The 25,824-nt window shown below is 42.7% G+C and overlaps 1 protein-coding gene across 3 annotated transcripts in view; it reads left to right on the forward strand.

Moving 5' to 3' along the window:
* PTPRG (protein tyrosine phosphatase receptor type G) overlaps window positions 1-25,824 on the forward strand; it is a 761,059-nt gene that overhangs the window by 665,135 nt on the left and 70,100 nt on the right. For all 3 annotated transcript variants that reach the window (XM_073592151.1, XM_073592152.1, XM_073592153.1), the window contains one exon: window positions 15,146-15,237. In XM_073592151.1, coding sequence (XP_073448252.1) covers window positions 15,146-15,237 — 92 coding nt within the window. The remainder of the gene's footprint in view (window positions 1-15,145; window positions 15,238-25,824) is intronic.

The following is a 25,824-nucleotide window of genomic DNA, read 5'->3' on the forward strand; positions in this document are numbered from 1 at the left end:
ATGTCTGAATTTTGAACTGGTTCTTACAGTGCTGTGTTCATTTGCATTTATTGCTGCATTTGGTTTGCTTTACATTTTAGTGTTGCAACATTCTAAACTATGCAACTATTGAACATCTGAAATACAGGGGGATACAAGTCAATGTGAATGCAAATATAAGCCGCAAGCAATTCAAAAGCAACCATTTTTCCTGTGTTTGACTTGCCTATGGGTCTTCTACCTGCGTGCAGAGCCTTACATGAGAAAACTAGTATATAATGTACAAACACAGAAAAAGAGAGATACATATGCTCATGTGCGCTCTGTCAGCTCAATGGACAGAGTGGGCAATTAGGCAGCTCTCTATAGCAGGGAGTCCATGTATGAAAGTTCAAATGCAGCACAAGGTACGTCGGCGGTCACAGGTAGGCTGACTGTGGATGGCTGCCGGCTCATAACAAGAAGGGGCTCTGTAGACAGTGAAACACAAAGGAGAGCAGCGCCATCTAAGTGCAGCACTGTTAAAACATTTTAATACAGGACAGACAATTTGGAACTCACAAGATTATTGCCTGATGAAGGCGCACGCTCCGAACGTGTGCTCCTCCCCACTCCCTCTCTATCGGAAGTGACGCATCCGGCTGCCCCCGAGCTGATTCTGAGAGCCAGGAAGCGCTGGGAGCCGCCAGCACAGCCGGGATCATCAGCTGTCTCCACCTGCGAGCCGACCGCCTTCCCCAAGGAGTGGATGAACCATTTATACCTTCCTACATGCGCTGTGATCTCTATGATCTTGTGAGTTCCAAATTGTCTGTCCTGTATTAAAATGCTTTAACATTGCTGCACTTAGATGGCGCTGGTTTCCTTTGTGTTTTACAGTATATAATGTACAGTAAATGGATTTTTAAACTTGGTAAGGAGTATATAGGGTAAAAAGGGTTTTAAGACAATTTTTAGTTTTGGATAAAATAGGGAAGAGTTAGGGCCCTTTCACACAGGATTTCCGATCAGGTCCGCTCCATTCACCCCTATGGGGCAGCGGATTTCAACGGTGACATGTCCGCTGCTATCCGATCCTGTCTGACAAATCCAGATTGTGCTGACAGGTCGGACAGCCTTGGAGACAGAACAGTGGGCCGTGAGTGTTTTTTCGTTTCATATTCCCCAGAATTATCTGCTGCTAGTTGCTGTTCCGGTATTGTGCCTTGGCTTTTGGGGAGACCGATTTCCCTGGGCTGGGCAAGACTTATTATATTACTCACCTTGGGTGGTAAACTACACGGAAGATTATCCTCTCTTTTTCCTGGTTTTCTTGCATCCCCACGGATGGGTGTTTTTTTCTTGTTTTTCCCATGGACTGATACTTGATGGGACTTTTCCTCTTTACATTTCTCACTTGTAAAGTTTATATACGTTTTTGTATTATTGTTCACCTGATTATGTTCCATATGAGTTATCAGATATTCATGGCAGAAGAAACGCGAGAATGGCCCATACGCGTGTGCACACGCTTAATTTTTTTTTTTCTTTAATCAAGGGAGTGTAGCATACCCACATAAAAATGCTAACCAGCAATGTAGATTTTTTTTTTTTTACTGATCTATGCGCAGTGCAAAAACAACAATGGGCTTCATTTAGATCAGTAAAATAACGCCTGAATTCCTAAAAATGTGGTGTGTTTAGGCATCCCATGTGCAAGTACAAACTGCAATACATACACACTATTCCCCTTGTTTTTGTCTTAAAAAAATGTTGCAAGTGAAGAACAAAAAATTATTGATCCTGACTTAAGTACTATAAACAGCCTGAAGTGAGCTGACAACACTACCTCTGCTGCACTGACATTCCAGGCAGTGTTGTCAGCCCTGCCTGAGCTCTCCCTGCTGACTACAGATATCCTCCCCTATATTATAGGGTTTAAGAGAGGGGAGATGTTTTGTAGTCCAGCAGAAGAGAACGCTGCATGGGATTTTAATGCAGCAGAGGCAATATTGTCCACTCACTACAGGAATGTAGAAGCTCACTGGATTTCTGGCAGGATCAACATGTATTTTTCTGTACTGGTAGCGTTTTAACCACTTGCTTACTGGGCACCTTTACCCCCTTCCTGCCGAGGCCAATTTTCAGCTTTCCGCGTTGTCACAGTTTGAATAACAGTTGCGCGGTCATGCAACACTGTACCCAAATTAAATGTTTATAGTTTTTTCACACAAATAGAGCTTTCTTTTGGTGGTATTTAATGACCACTGCATTTTTTATTTTTTGCTAAATAAACAAATTAATACTGAAAATTTTGAAAAGAAAAAAAAAGTTTTCATAGTTTGTTATAAAATTTACCAAACAGATCATTTTTCTCTTTCACTGATGTGCACTGATAGTCTGCACTGGTGAGCACTGATAGGTGGCACTGATAGGCAGTACTGATAGGCAGCACCAATGGACACTGGTAGGCGGCACTGATAGGTGACACTGATGAGGAGGCACTGGTGGGCACAGATTGGCAGCACTGATGGGCACTGTTGGGACTGCACTGATAATCAGTGCCCTGATTATCAGTGTACATGTCTGTGTTAGAGAAGACGGTTATCGGCTCTCTTCTCCCTTCTTCGTGTTGTCAGCATGAGGAAAGGAGTGCCGATAACCGGCTTCTATTTATATTCGTGATTAGCCGTGATTGGACACAGCTGATCACATGGTAAAGAGCCGCTGATTGGACACTGCTATCACAAAGTGCGCTGCTTGTGCCCAGCAGTGGGCGGGCGAGATCACAGGACGCCATCATATGACAGCGTCTGAGAACTAGTCGGCCGTGCTGTAGCCGTCATTTGGCTATAGTGCAGTCAGCAAATGGTTAAAGTGACAAAGCATAGGGAAAGGGGGCAGAGATGTGCTAAATGCATCTTTTATATATTTTCCCAGACATACATTTAAAAATATATATAATTTGAGTAATAGGTAACCATTGTAAGCATTCCTTGTGATGGTATAGTTTATCCTAACTTATTACCATGAATTAAAAAAAACATAAATATACACTGCATGCTGTTAGAATACAGTTATTTTTGTTGGTGCTTCTTTAAGAAGACTGGAGTTGTCATTCAGTATTTTCAAGTAGCCAGCTTTGACTTGTTTTTCTAGTGTGATGTTCCTAGATCAGATCACTGGTATTGGAAAGGATAGTTGGTAGAATTTGCTGTAACAGATGTGATGTTCTATCATTCCTCCAACCAGCGCACCCACTCCCGCATTTCATCCTCTTCTTAAATGGAACAGATTGTAACACTGATTGAACGCCGGACCCTAGAAGCCATTATAAAGATGGAAAAAAAAATGCCTTTCCAATTTTCTTCAGTTCCAATATGTTTCCCATCGCTGAGCAAAGGGACTTTAACTTGACCTTCACCTTGTGCTATTTCTAGACAGAACAAAATAATCTCTCCACATGGTCTGTTTGCAATTCTAATGTCGAATTTGTATTTGCAACTTTGAAAGTATTCATTGATGAGTTTAAAGAGGATTTACAGGTTTTCTCAGAACTCAGAGAGTGCTTAAAGAGGTTCTCCACTCAAAAGAGTAGTCATTGCCTAGAAATAACATTGGTTCTCTCTGCTCACTGCTGGCTACCAGTTTCCTGTAGCACCATTTGAAGGCAAGATGGTTGTATGGACCTCACCATGAAACAACCAGCATCAAACCACGTTTTAACAAGTCCCTGCCTAATGAGATTGTGGGAGGTCAGGAAATTAATCTTCAGTGGAGAGCTGCTCATACTGTCTTCATCAGTGTCTGGGGCTCTGCTGTATATATTGCTCCTGGCTTTCTCCTAGCCAAAGGCATTGTTGACTTGAAGCCTTTCAAAGGGAACATTCAGTATATATGTACTCTAGCATCAGGACTGATAATATAGCTTAAAGAGGAACCTGCCCAAGAAAAATGTATAAATAAATATTACTAGTAAAGTGCAGGCCCCCAAGTACCTATGCATGTCTTATGAGAATGCAAGTTCCTTTGTGCCTGGGCCATGGTTGTGTATGGACTGTTCCCCAAGTCAAGATTAAGCCACAGCCTGTCAGCCTCTGGTCTCCCAGCCCCAGGGGTTCTCCCATTTCACAGATAAATACATTTATGTGGGATTAGTGCCAGGAAGGGGTGTGCCATAATCTCAGTTTAAAGCCTGCGTCTGCTCAGATGTAAGTTGAAGAATCTTGGTGCTACCGTCACCTCTTTGAACACCTCTCTTTAAGGCCAATAACAAAACCGAGCCTGAGGCTGTGTGTGAATGGCCAGGAGGGGAGCGAGGTGAAGATATGGACATAGCGCTGGTGTCTATGAAACCTGCAGTGCATATATCTAAACAGGCATGGAAGTACAGCAAGAACTGCACTTGATCATATCTGCCCCCTGCACGGAAAAAAACAAACTGATTTGAGTAGTATAAATCTAGCATGGTGGAAGGTTTTATTTCTGCCAGCAAAATATATATCTGCTGTAATACTGGCAAGTTTTGTGTGCCCAGAGTTGGGCTTTAAAGAAATGGTGAGACCCTGCATATAATCCTTACGTTCAATCCAGGTGTTTCCCCAGGCACAAAGACAATGATATGAAATGAGGAGCAGCAGATACCTGTTAGCGCCGCAAGGTTTGTGCCTTTTGCTGGCCATGATAGGTTGACTTTTTAAGCACCAAGGCATAAAATAAAAAATTAGTACAGCTCTGCAATACATCCAGGTTTCCTCATGTTTTATCCCTTTAAACAGAAAAATTACTATTGTGCCAGAAAAATGTGCTTCCTTGGTTGAGCTCAGCTGTATTTTTGGTTCTGAGTTCCAAATTACAAAGTGTCAGCCCTGCCTGCTTCATTTATGATGGATTACATGGAATACAGACCACTCCTCATCTCCATAACCCCTACGCAGGATGTTTTCAGATCAAGTTTCTGGCACAATTAACATGTATTTTTTTTGCCTCATCAAACCGATATAAAATCTGTTTTATCCTTTGAATCGCATAATTAGTAGACGAAAAAGTGAGAGAGGCTTATTTTAAGGCAGGCCATAGATGAATCAGTTTTTTTTGTTTAACCAGTGAGTTGAATGAAAAAAATGACTACACATTCGAGGTGGATGGGGGGAATCCTGGGTCATTGGAGACTTCCCCGCCATCCGAATACACTGATCAGTGTTGTAGGCTAAAGCCTGCAGCACTGATCGAATGGGGCAAATCTGACAGGATGGTTGAACAGAAGTCAATCAGCAGATCAACTTCTGTGCAACCACAATGCCCATACATGGATTCAATTTCGGCCTGCTGAACTCAACCAGCTTTGATCCATGTATGGCTGGCTTAAGTCACCCATCACATAGGTGATTATCTGCATATACTGGATTCCAACGGCAAGATGGTATGCCAGTCTAGGATGAGAGGTGTATGCAAACACTGGCAACCTCTGCTTGAACAAGGCAATGACAGGCTGACAGGTGCATACTTGCCAACAGTCCCGATTTTAGGACCCTCGTCCTGATCGGAGTCCGTCCCAATGAAAATCCCGGGATTTTGCTTTTGTCCCGGGAATCGGGACTGTTTTTTGCAAAGACCACAGTGTGCTACAAAAAGATGGTCGCCACCGCAAGTTCTCTTTTTTTTGGTTTCCTTGTGTGTTTAGTGGAGAAGGGAGGGGCCTCCGATCCATGCAGCCAATAGGCTTCTCTCTTCAGTGTACAAGTAGACAATTCTCTTGTACACTGAAGCCGATTGGCTGCAGGGATTGGAGGCCCCTCCCCTCGCCAATGAACACATGGGCAAAGATGGGAAATGGAGCTGCTGCCAATCCTCCGCCTCTTGTGTCTAACGAGAGGGGCCACTGATGTGAGGAGGGGCTCCGCTGGGGCCACTGATGTGAGGAGGGGCTCCGCTGGGGACACTGATGTGAGGAGGGGCTCCGCTGGGGACACTGATGTGAGGAGGGGCTCTGCCGGGACACTGATGTAAGGAGGGGCTCTGCCGGGACACTGATGTAAGGAGGGGCTCTGTTGTGTACAATGATGTAAGGAGGGGCTCTGCTGGGGACATTGATGTAAGGAGAGGCTCTGCTGCGGTCACTGATGTAAGGAGAGGCTCTGCTGCGGACACTGATGTAAGGAGGGGCTCTGCTTGAGACACTGATGTAAGGAGGGGCTCTGCTTGGGACACTGATGTAAGGAGGGGCTCTGCTGGTGACACTGATGTAAGGAGGGGCTCCTCTGGGGACACCTTCTGTTAGCTTTTCATCCATTCAAAGAGGCAGAGCAGCTGCAGCTAAACATAGCCAGTGATTCTGGCTGGAAAAATCCAACGATTCTTGCCACCAGAATTCACAGACCGGTCCTAATTGCTTGTGTGAATGAGTCCTTAGGGTTTACAAACATTATAAGTTAACTTTAGTGAATGCAAGGCCCACTTCTATTATAGTCCCTCACTCCTCTGATATGGCGTGCCAATAAAAGAAAACAACAAGGCGTACTGTGTATAATAAAGCGCCATCCTCCCACGATCGCTATCAATTTGATATTTGATGCAATAAGAAATTGTATTGTATACTTAAGCGGCCAGACTCAAGCCGTTGCACCATAGGAAATCTATAACTCTGAGACTCTGCCAGATCACGTTACCGTGGAAAGAAAACTGGGTCGCTAGACTCTTGCAGAAAGACCGTCTCTAATGACGATGATGAGAACAAAACAGACAAAGCACCGTTCGTCTCTGCGGATCCCTAACAATGAGACAATAATAAATACAAATTTAAGTGAGTCAGACGTGACATTTGTTTGCTTTTTGTCTTTGCAACCCCCTGAACTTCCAATGATTTTGAAGGGCAAAAATCCTGAATGTATTCCTCCAGTCTATGCCCAAACTGCCCCGTTTTCTTGTGGCATTTATCAACCATGTATTCATGCATTTTAACCTATTATGTCTCGCTAAAGATTTGAAATGTGTCTGGAGGAAATAATGTTCTGAAGCTGCCCATGCACTGGCAGAACACACCACCAACGCGTCTCTGTCTTGGCTGGAGGCTAGTTTTGGCCACAGATGGTGCCAATAAACAGCCGATGTGTGGGCACCTTAAAGTGGACTTGGGAGCGACATATATTTTTCACTGTAAGTGAATGCATGTTAAGTAATGATGAGCTTGAACTAGGATCTGAACCCATCTGTTCGAACCTCACCTGTATGTGGCAATGTTCCCTGCATGACCCTTGCATATCCAGGGTGGAGAATGCCCCAACCACAGATGATTGGCTCATACAGGTGACTGCTTCCTGGCAGGCTCGCACATGTGGATTTGGATCCTAGTCCAGAACCTCTCGAATGCCTTGCTAAAGCTAAGTAATGTGTAAGAGGTACACTTGCAGATATTCATTGCCTCCCAGAGAGATCATAGAATTCCCCCTAACAATGCCTTCCTTCTTCTTTTCTTTCCAGAGAGAGGACACCAACCATTTTCATGGTCTTCTCTTTAGACTGAAATACTAGCGAACAGATAATGCAATCATGTAAATCTTCTGCCTGTGTAGTTCTTGGGTGTGAACACAAATGTCTGACACAGATCAACCCTTTTGCAGCCTCTTACCTTGTAACCTACTACAAAGGTACAGTGCATCACTGTGATCACTGCGGGAGAGGAGATGCTTTTTCCTGCCTGTAGAAGACTGAACCTTATCTGAGCCTAGGCAAGGTCACAGCATTGGGGTTCAGTGTCTACTCTTTAATGATATATTGAACAGTTTCTTTGAAAAACATACTGTTCCTATATATTATGACATGTCAGGAATGTATTCATGCAGACTTGTTACTGAAAGGGTCACTTTAAACAGGAAGTCTAATATAAGCAAAACCCATTTTATAGATATGAGCAAACCTATGCCTGTTCCACAATGTGAAAGTTCAGGGATATGTACAGAAGAGGAGTACAGAGCGTAATAAGGGGGGTTTATGCGCAGAAGAGGAGTGTGAAGAGTATTACGGGGGATTTATGTGTATAGGAGGAGTAGAAAGGGTATGACAGAAGAGAGTATACATTAGAGATCGGAGGTATTATAGGGGCAGTATGTGCAACAGGGGGGAGTCTGGAGGTATGATGGAGTCAGTATGTGCCGTAGAGGTGAAATTGGTTCCAGTGTTTGCACCACCTCTATCCCCCGCCACTCTGATCACCCCGACCTCCCTTCCCCCTGATATCTAGGCCCCCCTTTGTGGGCCCTTCTCACCAATAGGGCTGTTGGGTTCTTCTCTCCCTCCCGGCAGCTTCAACCACTGTAGGGCACACACAGAAATAGTTTCAAGATGTAGACAGGGGGGGTGGTAAATATGCTATATTTACTGTCCCCTTAATTTCCAGAATGAGCACAGTGAGTGATCAGTACCAATCACACTGTGTTCATTCATAACTAAAGCACAGTAAACTGTGTTTACTATGCTAAAGCTGGAGAATGAACACGCAGCCGCAGAGTGCTTACTATTTATCACCAGTGCAGCTGAGGCTGCAGAAAAAGGGTTTGGGGAATCTGTGTCCTTAGTCCCTTTCTCTGTCTCAAAAGTTATAAATCAGGGGTCTGCTTACACACCAGTATTTCACCAGAGCACTCCCAATAGGGCAGTTAAAAAATAGCAAACAGAGCATAACATGCACAGTGCGGTATTTGAAAATCTTAGGCTGGATCATAAGTACCGAAAAGTCAGCCTTGAAACCAGATCAAGGTCTAAAGTATTTAGGTCTGATCCTAGATACGGTCCAAGCAAGAGTATTCTTGCCACCCGCAAGGATCTGTGCCCTGAAGGATCAGGTGCGTCAGATAGGGGCCACCAGACAACCCTCCATTCGGCTCTGTATGAGTCTTCTAGGGAGGATGGTATTCTCCTTCGAGGCAGTGCCCTAAGCCCAGTTCCATTCCAGGCCTCTACAACAAGACATCTTGTTGGCTTGGAACAGGGGAGGACAAGCCTGGATTATCCAATGTTCTTATCTCCTCGGACACACTTAAGCCTAAATTGGTGGTTCTGGGATCAGAACCTGCGAAAGGGAAGATCCTTCCTCCCGGTAACTTGGAGAGTACTGACTACAGACGCCAGTCTCTGGCAGGGAGCAACCCTAGAAGGGCTCACAGCTCAGGGTAAATGGTCAAGGACAGAACAGATCCTGCCCATCAACGTCCTGCAATTACGCGCAGTAAGACTGGCTACAGTCCTGGATGGTGGAGCTTTAGGACTACCCTATCAGGGTTCAGTCTGACCATGCCACTGCAGTGGCCTATATAAACCACAAAAGCAGTACCAGGAGTTGTTCAGCTCTGAAGGAGGTGAACCGTATACTAGCCTGGGCAGAGGGACATGTGCCGATTCTATCAGCAGTCCATATCCCAGGAGCAGAGAACTGGAAGGTAGATTATCTCACCCACCACCAAGTCTGCCCAGGGGAATGGTCCCTACACCCAGGGGTGTTCCAGGAAATTGGCCAACATTGGGGATGGCCAGAGGTCGACCTACTGGCATCCAGGTTCAACATCAAGCTACAGCAGTTTGTGTCCTGAACTAGAGATCCTCTGGCAATCGCTCTGGTAGTTCCATGGAGCCAGTACTCCCTGGTTTATGCTTTCCCTCCGATCCCTCTCCTTCCACATTTGTTGCGCAGGATTCAGAGAGAGGGAGTTCCAGTCATTCTGGTGGAACCAGCCTGGCCCAGAAGGCCCTGGTTCCCAGAGATTGGAAGACTGACAATAGACAGGCCATGGACACTTCCACGGCACCCCGATCTACTGTCTCAAGGTCCTATATTCCACCAAAATTTACAGTCTCTAAATTTGATGGCATGGCTATTGAAGCCAGGGTGTTAAAGGACCATGGCATCTCGGGACCAGTGGCGTCTACCCTAGTGAATGCTAGAAAAGCTGTCACTAGAAATATCTACCCTAAGGTTTGGAAGACTTGTTTTGCTTGGTGTGAAGCCAAAAAATGGCATCCTCGGAAATATGTGCTTTGGAGAATTCTATCTTTTCTACAGTCAGCTGTGGAAATCAAATTGACTTTGAGTACAATCAGAGGTCAAGTTTCGGCCCTATCAGTATTCTTCCAAAGGCCTTTAGCCTCCCATTCACTGGTCTGAACCTTTATGCAGGGGGCAGCTCGCTTGCCTTCCCCCCTTTAGGTCACCTATGTGCCCTTGGGACTTGAACTTGATGCTGTCTGTGTTACAGAAACAACCATTTGAACCTACCAAGGAAATTCCATTAGACTTGCTGTCACACAATCTAGCCTTCCTGATGGCTATCGCCTCGGCTAGAAGGGTGTCAGAGTTGGCAGCCCTTTCATGCAGGGAACTGTACTTGATCCTCCAACAGGACAGAGTCGTGTTATGACCTGTTCCACCCTTTTTGCCAAAAGTGGTGTCGGCCTTTAATTTAATTTAATTTTTTTGATCTTGTTCTTTCCAGCCTGAAGGAGAGAGATCTCCATAAAGAGGACCTGTCACACACTATTCCTATTACAGGGGATGTTTACATTCCTTGTAATAGGAATAAAAGTGATCACAAAATAATAATTTAAAGAGAAAGTGTAAAAATAAGAAAATAAACGTAAAATAAAGAATAATAAAATTTAAAAAAATTAAAGTGCCCCTGTCCCCGCGTGCTTACACACAGAAGCGAAGGCATACATAAGTCGCACCCACATATGTAGACGGTCTTCAAATCACACATGTGAGGTATTGTCGCGTGCTTTAGAGCGAGAGCAACAATTCAAGCCCAAGACCTCCTCTGTAACTCAAAACAGGTAACCTATAAAAAAAATGTAAAACTTTGCCTATGGAGATTTTTAAGTACCAAAGTTTGGCGCCATTCTACGAGTGTGTGCAATTTTAAAGAGTGACATGTTGGGTATCTATTTACTCAGTGTAACATCATCTTTCTTATATTCCAGCATACCTGCCAGGTAGCCAGCAAAACAAAAATGATACTGATAATGATACTAACAATTTGCATTAACAACAGAGTTTTAGTTGCACAACATTTGCAAACGAATGTGAAAGCCACACTGCCTTGTCATGGCCCCTCTGTATAGTGTGGTTCTAACTCTAGTCTATGAGAGACTCTAAAGGCCTGTATACACAATGAGAATATCAGACTCGCCGACATTTGGAGCGCTCGTCCAATAATCTATTCGTTAGTACACAGCTTTCGAGAGCCAATCACGTCAGTTCATGCAAAAATATCAGACGGGACAACACGAACATTTTTCTCGTACAATATGGTATTTGTACAAAAAAACGCATGACCAAGACCACGCATGTTTGGAAACGAAAGAATACGATACAAAATATCACATCACTTCCAAAGTTGTATTCTGTCTTCCAAGAATTTTTGTAACTGACTAGCATGCAAAAAAAAAAAAAAATGATCATTCATCTGATATTCATATCCTGTGTACAAGGCTTAATTAAAGAGAAACTGCAGTCTGCTCACATAATTTGTAATAAAAACATCTGGCAAAAAGACTTGCCACTGTAATTGCAGTGAAAGTTGGTTCTACTGACTCGGGGGGCTGAATACAAATGTACCCCACACTTTTCACATATATATTTGTAAAATGTTGAAAACTATTTATTATTTTCCTTCCACTCCCGAATTATGTGCCACTTTGTGTTGGTCTATCGCATAAAATCCCAATAAAATACATTTACGTTTTTGGTTGTAACATGACAAAATGTCGAAAATTTTAAGGGGTATGAATACTTTTTTGAGGCACTGTATATACAAATGGATACACTAAGAACAGGTATGCCTGGAAGCCCCCCCCCTCCTCTTTAAGTTGCAGTGACATACCTAAACAAAAATGGCAACCACCCAATTTTATAACCAGCTTTATAGATAGAGATAAAAGTGCTTAAAGTGTTACTAAACCCACAACAGCAAAATCAGTCTCTATATGCAGTAAAGCATGCTTGTTATACTCACTGTGGAACCTAAGGGTGCTTGACCCTGTCTTCTTTGATTCTGCCCCCCTCCTGCTGTCCCCAATCTATCTGCTGATAGTACAGAGCCCTAGGAGGCACTGTGCACATGCTCAGTTTGGTGTGTATTGCTTTTTTTTGGGAGGGTGCATCTGTGATCAGCACAGGAGTGCTGCCTCATAGGAAAATCAAGGGAGAATAAAGACTCCTACTACAAGCTTTTACCAGACACTGCTATATACTGCTGATGAGAAAAGGTATTTAGCAGTGGTGGCCCATAATGCAGTGCGCAGGGGCGCCGCCCACCTAATCCATGCATCCAGCCCCCTAATCTACATGCGGGGCGCCGGACGCATGGATTCCAATGAGGTTTTTTTGTTTTTGTTTAGAAGCATGTGATTAGAGCCAGAAGCTCTGATAGACTTTTAAAAAGGGTGGTCTGGGGTGGATTGTTTGCCGCCCCCCCCCAACAAATATACCACCAGCCGCCACTGGTATTTAGCCATTTATATTTACTAAAATAATTGCATTTCCATGTTCTGTGTACTGTGGGAGGCCAGATATAGGGAATGGAGGGTCCTGGGTTTAGTAACACTTTAACACTGTGTGGATCAGTAGGCTTTGTCCATAGATCTTGTGCTATCGGGCAAGTCCACTAGGTGTGGAAAAGGTAATTTTTATTAACAATATATAACAAAAAGATCTATGTAGCAATTATATATTTAATATTATTTTTTAACTAAAGTGTAGGTTTCCTTTAAAGTTAAAGGTCTACCAGACCCCTTAGGCAGTAGCACAGCAGTTATTTATTATAGCTACAAATTATCCTAAATCTGTTGACTCAGAAAACACAGCATACCTGTAATATAATGGCACTTTTCTTTTATTAAAAGAATATCATTTAATGTGCATTTAATGAATACACCTCAAATGGTTCACTTCCATCGGGGAACAGCTGCTTTATTGACTAGTAAATGGCTGCATAGAACAAGAAGATATTAGTTTTGTTTCTCATAATAAAAGCATTTGAAAAGAGTCTCCATGCACCATATTAAATGTGTTCTTAAATGCAAATTTGACAATGTATGCATCTTTTATTGTGATAGAAATTACTGCATTCAGCCTTAGCAGGAATGAAGTTAAGGCATAAAAACACAATTAAGGCCTTTTTATTCAAAAGGCGCCGGGGGGCTGACAATTCATACACTGCTACATTACTACTAGTTAATTGAGGATTCTGTTAAACTATGGCTACAATTTTCGATATAAAAAACAGTTATTTGTAATAACTCTTGGTACACAGTCACAGATACCTAGTGATTTTCATCAAAATGTTTGGGCAAATATATAAAGTCCTTTAGTTCATTCATGCATTGGAAAGGTATTTTTTTTCCATTAATTTAGTGTTTTATACCAAGTTGCCATGTGTTCATTTATGTTTACCATAAACGGCTGGAACGTGACGTGAGCCTTGGTGGCCCTGTTGGCACCACTTAGCTCCATAAACTTTGATATGAAAATGAAAAAAGTTGGGCGGAGAGTTCTTGACAAATTAGTGGACCCCGGCCACTATTCGGGAATTCTGACAGCCACAGGAGCAGTGGCATCAGAATATAATAGCCGCAGGGGAGATACCTTATACATGCTGTTTGGCATGTATGGGGGGGGATTCTTTTGATTTCTCTCATTCAGCCCCATATTAAGAGAAATCATGTATAGCTAGCCTTAGTGTTGCACAAGGACTTACTATGGGACATTGAGTTGCTGCAAGCATGCATGTGGGAGGAGAAAGCATATCTAACCTAAGAACAAACATGTTCTATATTGTAATTAATAGTCTTTTGCTAGATCCTTCTGCACGAATTCTCTGCGCTCTGTCTATGGCAGCACGACTTAAATAAAAAAATACCGTCTAAAGAAAACCAAGTGCATATGTTAGGGAATAGGTTGGAGTGCTGCACTTGCTTTTCTACCAGTCCTTCGATATGGTGTCTGCATTGCATGTTTTCAGGGTGTAATGTAGATGTATAGAGAAGAAGGTGTTTGTAATACAAATTCAGGGAGCAGTCTAGGGTGGCAACGCTGTTCTTCCATTGATACAGTTTAGGTAAGAGAGGGTTGCCCTAGTACAGGAAGTGTGTTAATGGCATAATCCCCTTGTGAAAATTAAGGGAAAAAAATACAGAAAAAAAGAAGACTAATGCAGGCTTTACATCTAAGCACTGTTAAGCTACAATATATTCTGGGGGCACTGGCAGTAGATTGGTATAATGGGGTAGACCATGGAAGATAACTGCAGAAAGCTTATTGTATCTCTGATAAAGCAAGCGTGTTACTTTGTTTGCTCTAGGTCAATGGTCTCCGAACTGTGGCCCACGAGCCGGATGTGACCTTTTGCTTGTCTTTATCTGGCCCTTGGGAGGCACTATTCCTCTCACTGACAATAGTGATGAAGCACGACCAACAGTGGAGCATCACTTCTTCTACTGACGGCAATGATGGGGTGCTATTCGTCCCACTAACACCAATGGAGCACTTTTTCCTTGCACTGACACAAACCATAAAAAACAATTCCTTCTATCGACAACAATAGTGGGCACTATTCCCTCCACTGGCACCAGCGATGGGGCACTATTATTCCCACTAATACTAATATCCACTGACCACAGGTGATATGCAATTTTTTTTTTTTTTTAGTCTACTGACCACCAAGCCTGATGCATTGTTTCCTCCCAGTGACGCTGAAGTATTTTCTACCCACACTGGCCAAGGTCCGGCCTACCTAAAGTTTAAAGGACAGTAAACTGGCCCTTTGTTTGGAAAGTTTGGACACCCCTGCTGTAAACAAAGTGCAGATTTATGTGTTACTATAGCCTGTTTAATATATTTGATGAACTAAAAATCGAAACCACAACTTGGCCATGATAAATTCAACTGATTGGTTCAGTAAAAGCTTTGGTAAATTAAAAACATCACTGTAGATTATAAAAACGTACATATATATTTATATATATGCACAGTAGTTTAAATACCATGTGTGTTCTACTTTAGAGAACTGATCCCTTTGTATTCTAAAAAGAGGATACGCTATTCCTGGTACTTCCTCCAATGTATTGTGATAAAATTAGGGATGCAAAAGCAGCTGAATCTGTCTATTCTAACTATATTTTTCTTTTCTCCTTTTGGCAGATGACATGGAGGCTATTCCTGTCAAACAGTTTGTCAAACATATCAATGAGCTCTATGGCAACAATCAGCATGGATTTTCTGAAGAATTTGAGGTAGGAAAATTCTTTTTATAATCTTTTCTTTAAAGAGGAGCTGTAGCTGCTGACTTTTATGAGCACATTCTTACCAGCCCATGAAGTCCAGCACCGTCTTCCTGTTGCTTTGCGCTATGACCTTACTCTCAGGAGCTGGCTGTCACTTCATACTTGGTCACCTACTGTACAAGGTCCAGACTATAGGGAGACTGGTCCTGTAGCTTTGTGGGATGTTCAGTCTTATCCCAGGGGGTTAGGGGGTGGAGGGGTATGGCCGAGGGGATAACATCCTTTTTGAGGAATGAGGAAGCAGGTGTGAGTACCACAAAAAAAAAATTGATTGTGTAAGAATTGTGTAAAAATTTGATTGTGTAAGAGGGCAGGATGAAAACAATGGTAAGTTTTTCAGGTTAAGGTCCACTATAAGTTTTTCAGAAGTACAGGTTAATATCCAAGATAGTGAGCCTAAACTCTGCATAAACTTTCCGAATTGCTAGGAGGACCGTAAAATGTATGTATGCATGTACTGAACACCTCAGAAAACCCAAAACGTTGGAGTTCCTTGGGTATGCAAATAAGTGATGCTCCTGCATCTTGCTTTTGGTCTGTGAGACGCTTCATCTTTGAGGGACCAATGCAGTAATGAAGTTACTGATGTGACTGTACAAATCACAACCTGCCAAATATGCTTGGAACTGTATTGTTATGTGGTGTATGCATGCTCTTACAATCAAAAATCACAACCTGCCAAGATGGCTAGCACAGGGAATGCGGATCATGTGACCAGATTGGAGTGGCCTGAAAATAGGTAAGTATACAGATCTTTGTTACACAGGTTAGTCAGATTAGGTGTTGTGTTTTGGAGTAGTTAGGTTTTGCATGGAACTCTACTTTATTTTTGTTACTGGGTTTAGATATGCTTTACAGCAAGAAACCATTATTGGACTGCTGTGATCTCCAAATTATTTTACCCTGCTACATTAGTTTTCTCTTATAGTAAATGCAGAAAATATCACATTGCTTTTCCAAAGCAAAATTTGTCAAGCTAAGGTGGAGGCAAGGACTTAAAAAAAAAAAAAAAATTGAGGGTGAGGCACCCCTTGTAAGGTGGGGGACCTTAGAAGGGGTGCCTCACCCTCATTTTTTTTGTTTCTTTAAAAGCTGGCAAGTTATTAAACCCACTGACATCTACCCAAAACTGTTTAATCCATTTTGGATGGACTCAACTTTTGAACAAAAAAAAAAAAAAAGACCCACAATCCATTAAATGCAAACAAGCAAGACAAAAATATATATACTATACATATGTGTGTGTGTGTGTGTGTGTGTGTGTGTATATATATATATAATGGCTGTTTTATGGCATAGTTTACCTTATGGCTTGTAGTTTGCAAACACAATTAAACAAACAGCAATAAATTATCTTTATGTTTTTAAGTCATTTCATTTGCAGTTAAGTGAGATATATTGTCACGCTGTGAAATGGCTGAGCGGGATGCAGATGTGACCCACACACAGGCGAAGTAAGGCCTCGCTTGAAAAGAGCCTCTTCAGAGTAACAATGCAATGATGGTGCTGCGTGATAATTGCTCCTTTCATGCACACATTGTGATCATTGCCAAATGCGGTTCCAGTCAAAACAGGATTAAAAAAAAAATGCTGCAATTAAAAGGGAAATGCACAAATACTTTCTGTGGTTATAATTTTACATGCCTAAAATGTCAATTTCGATCCCCATAATGTAAAACTTTTGGAGAGCCAAGACATGCTTTGAGATAATAGTGAAACGTCTTGTGAAATAGGATCCCTGCAATTAATTTGCTGGTAGCTAAGTCAGTTCCGCTGAAGGCTTTATATTGGGTTTGGGTGGCCATGGTGGAGTTTTGTCACTAACGGCCTCCTTATATAGAACTACCCTGTATTAATTTGTTCTTCACCCCCTGCCAAAAGGTTAAAGTGAAGCTGATGCTGTGTTGTACTTGAGCTACCTAATTCTTCTGTATTATGGAGAATCCTAAAGCTATATTACCTATTTATGACATGTTTACCATAGTTACATTGGTCCAGCTTGGACCGATGTGAGTATGTGTGTGCCATACCTGTGGGATCTCCATTGAAGCTGGAAATCACTGTAGTAGGACCCGCTACTAGTGATTGCTGCTAGGTTTCGAGTCCTGTACTGAGCGGCTGCCCTTCTGCTTCCTGAACCAAGAGGTTGCTCATTCAGTATGGGTTCCCTTCAGGAAACACTCTATATTTTCTCAATGAATGCACAATGTTCTCTGGACAAGGTGGAGATCATGACATCCCCTCCCCACCTCCTCCAATGGGAGAACGCTTTATATTAAGAAGATGCAAAGTTTTCCCTGAATGGCACCCATGCTGAGCAAGCAGCCTCCTGTGCAGGGAAGCCATTTGGCATGGGACCTTGGAAGCTAGCGGCCATATTTGTAGTATCTGTGCCTACTACAGTGATTTATAGCTTCCACAGGGATCCAGTAGGTATGGCACGTACATACTTTCTAAACCTCAACGTTAAGAAATTCACAGGGTTTGATTTACTAAAGGCAAGTAGAATGTGCACTTTGCAAAGTGCAGTTGCTCCAGAGATTAGTAAATGAGAGAAAACTTCACTTTGCAAAGAATACCCAATCACGTACAAGAAAAAAAAATAAACAGCATTGCATGTGATTGGATGATTGGAGTCAGCTGAGCTTCTCCTCATTTACTAAGCTCTGGAGCAACTGCACAGTCTATTTGCCTTTAGTAAATTAACTCTGCAGTGTATCTCTAGGCCAAAACATTGCTTGATTTTAGAGTAATAAACAATTACAGCCCCTGTTAGCTTTTCATTGCTCAAGCCATAAAAATATAGAAAGGAGCACCAGACCAAAAAATAGATGAAAAAATGCAAGGCAACTTTAAATATTGGTCAGTGGGTTTTATAAAAACAGTTGATGTGTTAAAGCGCTCACCCTTCCTCAGGGCTCAACCCCTTCGAAACCTTGAATGAGGAAACAGACCTATGTTAGGACCGAAATTGACCTCTCCTTTTGAATTAACATAAGAATAGTTGCTGAGCAGCAATAGGCTTAAAGTATAACTGAAGGCAAAACTGTTTTTATTAATTTTGGATAGCATAGAGAAGGATTAGAACAACTTTTTATTGCTGTCTGTGCCTCCATTAGGGAGAATCCCCCTCTCTATCTGTCCTGTTTACCATCATCACTGAGTAAAACTGAAAGAAAATCCCAAATTTTGGCTTGTCACCAGAACAGGAGTAGAAGTTAAATCCTCCACTTTGGAGGGATTTCATCTAACTTCCTGTTTTGGCTAAGGAACAAAAAGTAAAGGGAAATCTCCCCACTGGGAGAGGGCCGGCATAAAAAAGAATTGACGGGTTAAAATCTTCCCTTACGCTATCCAAAATTAAAGAAAAAGTTTTGCTTTTAGTTTAACTTTAATGTAATTCCTAAAATATATGTGTGGTCACTGTTTCCAATGTTCATGATTATCTTGGACTCATTTGTTTGTTAGGCATTTTCTTCTGTATTTCTACAGTTTGAGCTACTGTTAGATACCCATTGGGGGAAGCCTCGCTATATGAGAACCACCAAAGCTACATGTACAAACACAGTCTCTTGTGTTATTTCTATCTCTTCACCTTTTGTGCAAGGTATATAGACTTTGGTGTCTCCTATAAGATGCTGCTGTGACACCACTGTGCTTTCTGGGCTCTCACCTTTTTAGTACTTGTAATATATCTTGTAGGAATGATCCTCCAGTATGGTGGTCCTTTAACCTCTGTCCACTAGGGACTCTAGCTGTTCCCTCCCAACTTTGGGGTCTGTGTGGTGGGTGGGTTCTCCTCCATGATGCTTCTCTATGTAAGCTCTTAGATTGGCCTCACCCAGGGTATATAAAAGTGCACAAAAGACGAACACACAGAGCATCGGCTCAGCTTTCCCAGCTGGAGCCGTCTTTACAAAGTTATGTCGGTGCTCTTGTGTGTTCCTCCAGTGACAGCTGCCCAAGTGGGGATTTCCTCTATTTCTTGTGTCTGCAGGACAGAAGGTGACGGAGAATCCTCCAGTGGAGATGTCTTCTGTGGGTGGATGGGATTTTCTCTCCCTTCTGGTTGTGTCTTTAAAAGGAGAAGTGAGAGGGAATCCTCCAATAGGGTACCTATTCCGGTGACAACTGCCTAAAGGGAAATTGTGACACTAGAAGGGGAAATCCACCAAAGGGGATGCCAGACAACTGATTTGTCCTGACCTTTGTGACATTTCTACTCACTTCCTCTTGAGCTTTTGGGACAAGATGCGAATTATAATCACCCCAGTGGAACACAGACAAAAAAATGTGGGGGTTCTCTTCCTACTGTATCCAAAACTTAAATTAAGGAATTCTCTCTAGGCTCTTCAGAGTGAGCCTGGTTGGAACAATGAAGGGAAAAGGTGGTGCAGAGGATATAAATCCTTGGCTGGGGACCTGACGTCAGTTTACTGTAACCATTTTTTTTTTTTATATATATATATATATATATAACATTTTGGGCTCTTACACATGGGCTTTCCGATCAGGTCTGCCTGTCTATTTTTTTTAGGTGGACCTAATTGGAAGCTCCATGTGGGTCTATGGGCAGGCTGATGTAAACAGACTTATGTCCGTTTACATAAGGTAAGAAAACACCTGATGTGATTCCCCAGAGTGGTCGGTGCACTGCCTTATAGTGTCCTCTTGGCATTCTAGTAGACATACAAGATGAGAAAAGGCCAGCAGCTCAATCTCTTGCAATAAATATGTGTATTAACCACTTGACGACCACCTAACGTACTTGTACTGCGGCAGGTCGGCTTTATTGTACAAAATGACATACCTGTATGTCATTTTGTGCAATAGCCACTGGGGTGGCGTGCGCGCGCCATCTGAGGCGCGATCGTGCACTGATTGGACAGAGAGGGAGCCAATCAGCAGGTCCGGTGGACCCGATGTCCGCCAGCCACCCGCGATCGTTCCCTGCCAGCGTCATAAGTACAGTAACAGTGCATATTTTTATCACTGATCGCTGTAATAATGTCACTGGTCCCCAAAAAGTGTCAGGTGTCCAATTTGTCTGTCGCAGTCCCGCTAAAAATCACTGATCTCTGTCATTACTAGTAAAAAAAATTAAAAAACACAAATAGGTATAATAAGAGAAGCCGCACGGCTTCTCTCGTTATATCTATTTGCTGTGTATTGCACTTTAAGCTGCTGCTTTCTGTTTTATTTTTTGTCTACACATTAGCGCATTTTTTTACTTTATTTAAATAAATACAAATGCCATAATAATATCCCATAGTTTGTAGATGCTATAACTTTTGCGCAAACCAATCAATATACGCTTATTGGGATTTTTTTTTACTAAACATATGTAGCAGAATACATATTGGCCTAAATTGATGAAGGAATTTGATTTTTAAAATTTTTTTATTGGATATGTTTTATAGCCGAAAGTAAAAAATATTTGTTTTTTTAAATTGTTGGTCTGTCTTTTGTTTATAGCGCAAAAAATAAAAACCGCAGAGATGATCAAATACCACCAAAAGAAAGCTCTATTTGTGGGAAAAAAAGGACATCAATTTTATTTGGATACATCATCGCACAACTGTCAGTTGTTGTTTTAATTGTCAGTTAAAATTACGCAGTGCCGTATTGCAAAAAATGGTCTGGTCATTAAGGTGTAAAACCTTCCGGGGCTGAAGTGGTTAATCCAGGTGTGGTACAAAATAATACAGGGCTTACGCGTTTTGGCGTGTAGCCGAAGATCACGGCATGTAGAAAGATTGAGATGTCGGCTTTATCTCATTGTGTCCATTCACAGTGACCTACCTCTGAGTCTGCACAGTCTGACTGTGTCCTCGTACATTTTTCCAGACCTCAACATAACGGTTGAAGGTTGCCTGATTTAACTCCTTCAAATCCGCGCTATAGCCGAATGATGGCTGCAGCGTGGATCTGCTTTGCCGGGAGGCCATCAGTAGATGTCCTCCCCTTTGCACGCTCCCCCTGCAGGGCATGCGCGGCGCGCGCTGTGATCACTGAGTCAATGAGACTCGGGTGATCACAGATCCCGGCCCCTTACCACGTGATCAGCTGTCAGCCAATGACAGCTGATTAAAAGACGTAAACAGAAGATCGGTAATCGTTTTTTTTTTCTCCTCATGCTGACAGCGTGAGGAGAAAAAAAAGCCGATCCCTGGCTTCAGCGCAAAGGACATCAGTCCCGAAGAGGAAAAGGTGAAGCCGCCTCATCTGTGCCCACCAATACCGCCTTCCAGTGCCACCTGCCAGTGCCCACACAGTGCCACGAATGTGTGCATAAGTGCCACCTATCAATGTCCATCAGTTGTGCCACCTAGCAGTGCTGCCTATCAGTGTCACCTCATCAATGCCCACCAGTGCCACCTATTAGTGCCCACCAGTGCCACCTCATTAGTGCCCACCAGTGCCACCTATTAGTGCCCACCAGTGCAGCCTGTCAGTGCAGCCTCATCAGTGTACATCAATGAAGGAGAAAAATTACCTGTTTGCAAAATTTATTAACAAAATATAAAACGATTTTGTATTTTTTTTTTTTTTTTTTATTTGGTCTTTTTTCATTTTAACAAAAAATAAAAAACCCAGAGGTGATCAAATACCACCAAAAGAAAGCTGTATTTGTGGGAAAAAAATGATAAAAATGTATGGGTACAGTGTTGTATGACTGCGCAATTGTCCTTCAAAGAGTGACAGCACTAAAAGCTGAAAATTGGTCTGGGCAGGAAGGGGGTAAAAGTGCCTAGTAAGCAAGTGGTTAAATAGACAAAATCCATTTACTCCTGGCTGCCCAAAGAGCCATCATGGATCCGCCCCATCCGCTGTGTAAATGCGGGCACGGATGTCATAAAATTGCCATCCATCCTGTTCAGCTCTGATTCAACAGGGGATCTACTTACGAATCCTCTGATAAACAAAGCAGAGCAACACCGAATGAAAGGGCCCTTTAGACACATGGATACAATTATTTTTGTTGCACAAATTACATTCATATATCTTTTAAAACACTAAATATTCCCTGTTAAATGTGATATTTGTCTCCTGCTGAGTAGTATTTGGCAAATGATCACTCCCCGAAGTCCCTTCCTTCCCCGCGCTCTGTGCGTTTTGCTAAATGCGTTCTGGTTGAATCCAGGTGATGGGGCTAATCTGGCTGACCGATCAGCAGTAATGGCCCTGGTAGTATTCCGGGCATACACTCATTGTCTGGGGAGAGCAATGTGATCAGGCTGATTGCATGCATCGCCATCTCCTCAATTATTTATGAACTGAAATCCCTGGTGCTGTATCTCACAGCTGCTTTTGACACCATTTAATTATTCAAAATAATCAGCTGCACATCTCTGAACTTGAGCTGACTCTAATTAGGTCCACACTTTGCTCAGTGTCAGACTATCTGTACCAACCAACTGCGTGTTGTAACTCTAATGCCGCGTACACACGATCGCACATTCCGACAACAAAATCCATGGGATTTTTTTCCGAAGTATGTTGGCTCAAACTTGTCTTGCATACACATGGTCACACAATGTTGTCGGAAATTCCGAATGTCAAGAACGCGGTGGCGTACAACACGTACAACGAGCCGAGAAAAGTGAAGTTCAATAGCCAGTGCGGCCCTTCTGCTCGATTCCGAGCATGCGTGGCACTATGTGCGTTGGAATTGTGTACATATAATCGGAATTTACGGGAACGGATTTTGTTGTCGGAAAATTTGAGAACCAGATCTCAAATTTTGTGCGACGGAAGTTCCGATGGAAAATGTCCAATGGAGCCTACACGCAGTCGGAATTTCCGACAAAAGACTCCCATCGAACATTTTCCGTCGGAAAATCCTATCGGGTGTACGTGGCATAAGGCTGCTTTCACACTGAAAGGGCTGGTTTTAGCGGCGCTTTAGTGCAGTTTATGTGGCGCTTTTGCACCGCTTTTCGGCTGCTAGCGGGGTGCTGTTAACCCAAAAAAAGGGTTAAAAACTCCAGTTTTGCTGCACTTTCAAAGCGTTTTTTCAGGCGGTTTGAAAGCGCTGCCCATTCATTCCAATGGGCAGGACGTTTTGGGAGCGCTAAATACAGCGCTCTCAACCCCACCCTAAAGATGCTGCTTGCCCGAGTGTGAAAAGACACACTGGAATGAATCGCAGGTGGTTTTCAGGTGCTTTGCAGAGGCTATTTCTAGCGCTAAAGCACCTGAAAACCGCCCCAATGTGAAAGGGGTCTAAGTATTTTAATCTTCGGTGCTTGTATAGGATGTCCACGGAAGGAAGGTGTCGTGTCATCACACAAAATGGCAGCCAGTGGAAGCGTATGACGTATGACTGAAACAAACTGTTTTTAACCTTTCAGTGGAGAATAATTCTGTTAAAAATATTTGTTTGATACAGATATGACCTATTATTGGACTTCTCATTTACAGCTCATCTGAAGTTTTGCATCTTTTTTTTTTTTTATTTTTAGTCATAATTTGGAATGGCCATATTAAAGAGGGTGTGGTCGCCGATGAAAAGGCAAGAAGATAAACTATTTTAAGTAGCCCCCTTCCCCCCCCCCCCCCCCCCCCCCATGCCGTACTTCCCTTACATTGGTGGTCAGTTTGGAGCTTGGGTAACATATCCTCTTACGCTAGTGGGGAGCATCAACAACATCACCTCCTTAAATTGCTGGTGAGCCCACATTATGGTTCCTCTATTATGCCACTCCTCATTATAGTGCTGTTCATCAGTATCGTATTGGAAATACCCTCCGTGCCACCATTATGCTCCTCAATGCCACCATCATGTGCACCTAATGGCACCATTACATCCCTCTGTTAATATGCAAAGCAGTGCAGGAAAGGGGCAGCAAGACATGGCTACCTGCTATGTTGCACTGGTGCCCATTGATCCACCTCTAGTATTCACACAAGAAGAGGATCACGGGGACCAGTGCAGCAAAACAGGTAGCTGTGCCTTGCTGCCGCTTTCCTGTGCTGCTCTGCATATGGGGGGGGGGGGCAATCGCACCATGGGATTGTGAACAATGGGTCTTGCCAGCTGCTGAATACTGTAGCAAGGTAGATTCTTTCATCCATGTTCTTTAGTGTGAGTGCTGAAACTGATTGGTGGCTTGTTCACATTTGCTTTGGCCTCTAAAGAGCAATCCGCCTTTGGAGAGCATTTGACAGGCCGTGAGGAGGAGGTGTATAGCTTCCTCACGACCTGCTTAAACTCTTCATTAGCATGCCGCAACGGCGTACGTTACAGGTGGTCCAGGGCGCTTTCAGAGTGATCCCATTCACCTAAATGGGCTGCGCTCAGCGGTGCTATGCCCACCAAAAGTGATAGGCTATAATTTCCTGCCACGGAGCAAATGGGGGGGGCGGTGTGAGTGAGCCCTAAGTTAGGCTACTTTAAATCTCAGCTTGAGCTATTAAACTTTGTGTTTAAATATGTGCAGTGCTCACTTCCTCTCTGCTGCCCCCTGTAGTACCTGTTCTCTGCCACAAGATGTCATCAGTCTATCACATTGAATGACACCCAGCGCCACAATAGCACCCTGCAATGAGCTGAGCCTGGAGTTGGGTTTTAATATACAATATTTTCTACTGTTTTCTATGTCTACCTGATGATTGCAAGAACCATTTAAAAAATGTAAAGTATGTTTCCACTGTTTTTAGTTATGACCGTAATAAATAAGGTAGAAAGATCTGCAAAGCCACTATACATTCTCTTTAATGTGCCTGTGTATTCTTCCGTGGAGAGCACAGATCTACTGCTGAGACCTTTTAACCACAGATTTGAAAAACTCATAACCAAAAGCGTAGTGGGTTTTATGTCTATACATATCAAACCCACACATGTTTATATATTAGTTTAATGCAGGTAGTAACATGTGCTGCGTGTAGTTGATAAAAAGCCTTTGTTGTGCGATGCTGTATACAGACACATCTGCTGTTTGCATAATATATATGACACGCTCCCTCTGGCTCGTGCAGCAGCTGTGCGCGCTGATAATTATTTCCTTTATCAGTTTGCTTCCATATTCCACTTTACAAGTTGAAAGCATTAAATTGGACCTCAATAACCTCCAGACTTCCAGGAAATTAAGTCATAATTAATGTTTCAGCACAAGCTCTCCTTTTTCTTGCTTTAACTGCACACTTTCAAAACAATGGAGGAGCTTACAAGGGAAGGGCAGAGAGCAAGGTGCATAGTGGTGTCAGCCCCAACAACCGATCAGCCGCCATCTTTATTTTTCGTTGTTCTGATTCTGTAGAGTCATGAAAGGTGAAATATGATACAATCAGTGGTAATTGCACTGTATGCTTTCAGGCTTGTTTTCTCCTAATTAGAGGGAAGAATTGTATATTTTAGCAAGAACATACTTTAAAGTAATATTGGTGTGTTTATCCTCAAAATCGGTTTGATCTTTCACTTTTTTAAATGTCTGCATTTTGTTTATTGTGTTAAAGTAGATGTAAACTAACTAAATTACATTTAATTTGCTTAAACGCAGTGTATCATAAACTGTTGCCTTTTTTTTTTTTTTG

The sequence above is a fragment of the Aquarana catesbeiana genome, linkage group LG07, assembly GCF_042186555.1.
Source record: "Aquarana catesbeiana isolate 2022-GZ linkage group LG07, ASM4218655v1, whole genome shotgun sequence".
NCBI lineage: Eukaryota > Metazoa > Chordata > Amphibia > Anura > Ranidae > Aquarana > Aquarana catesbeiana.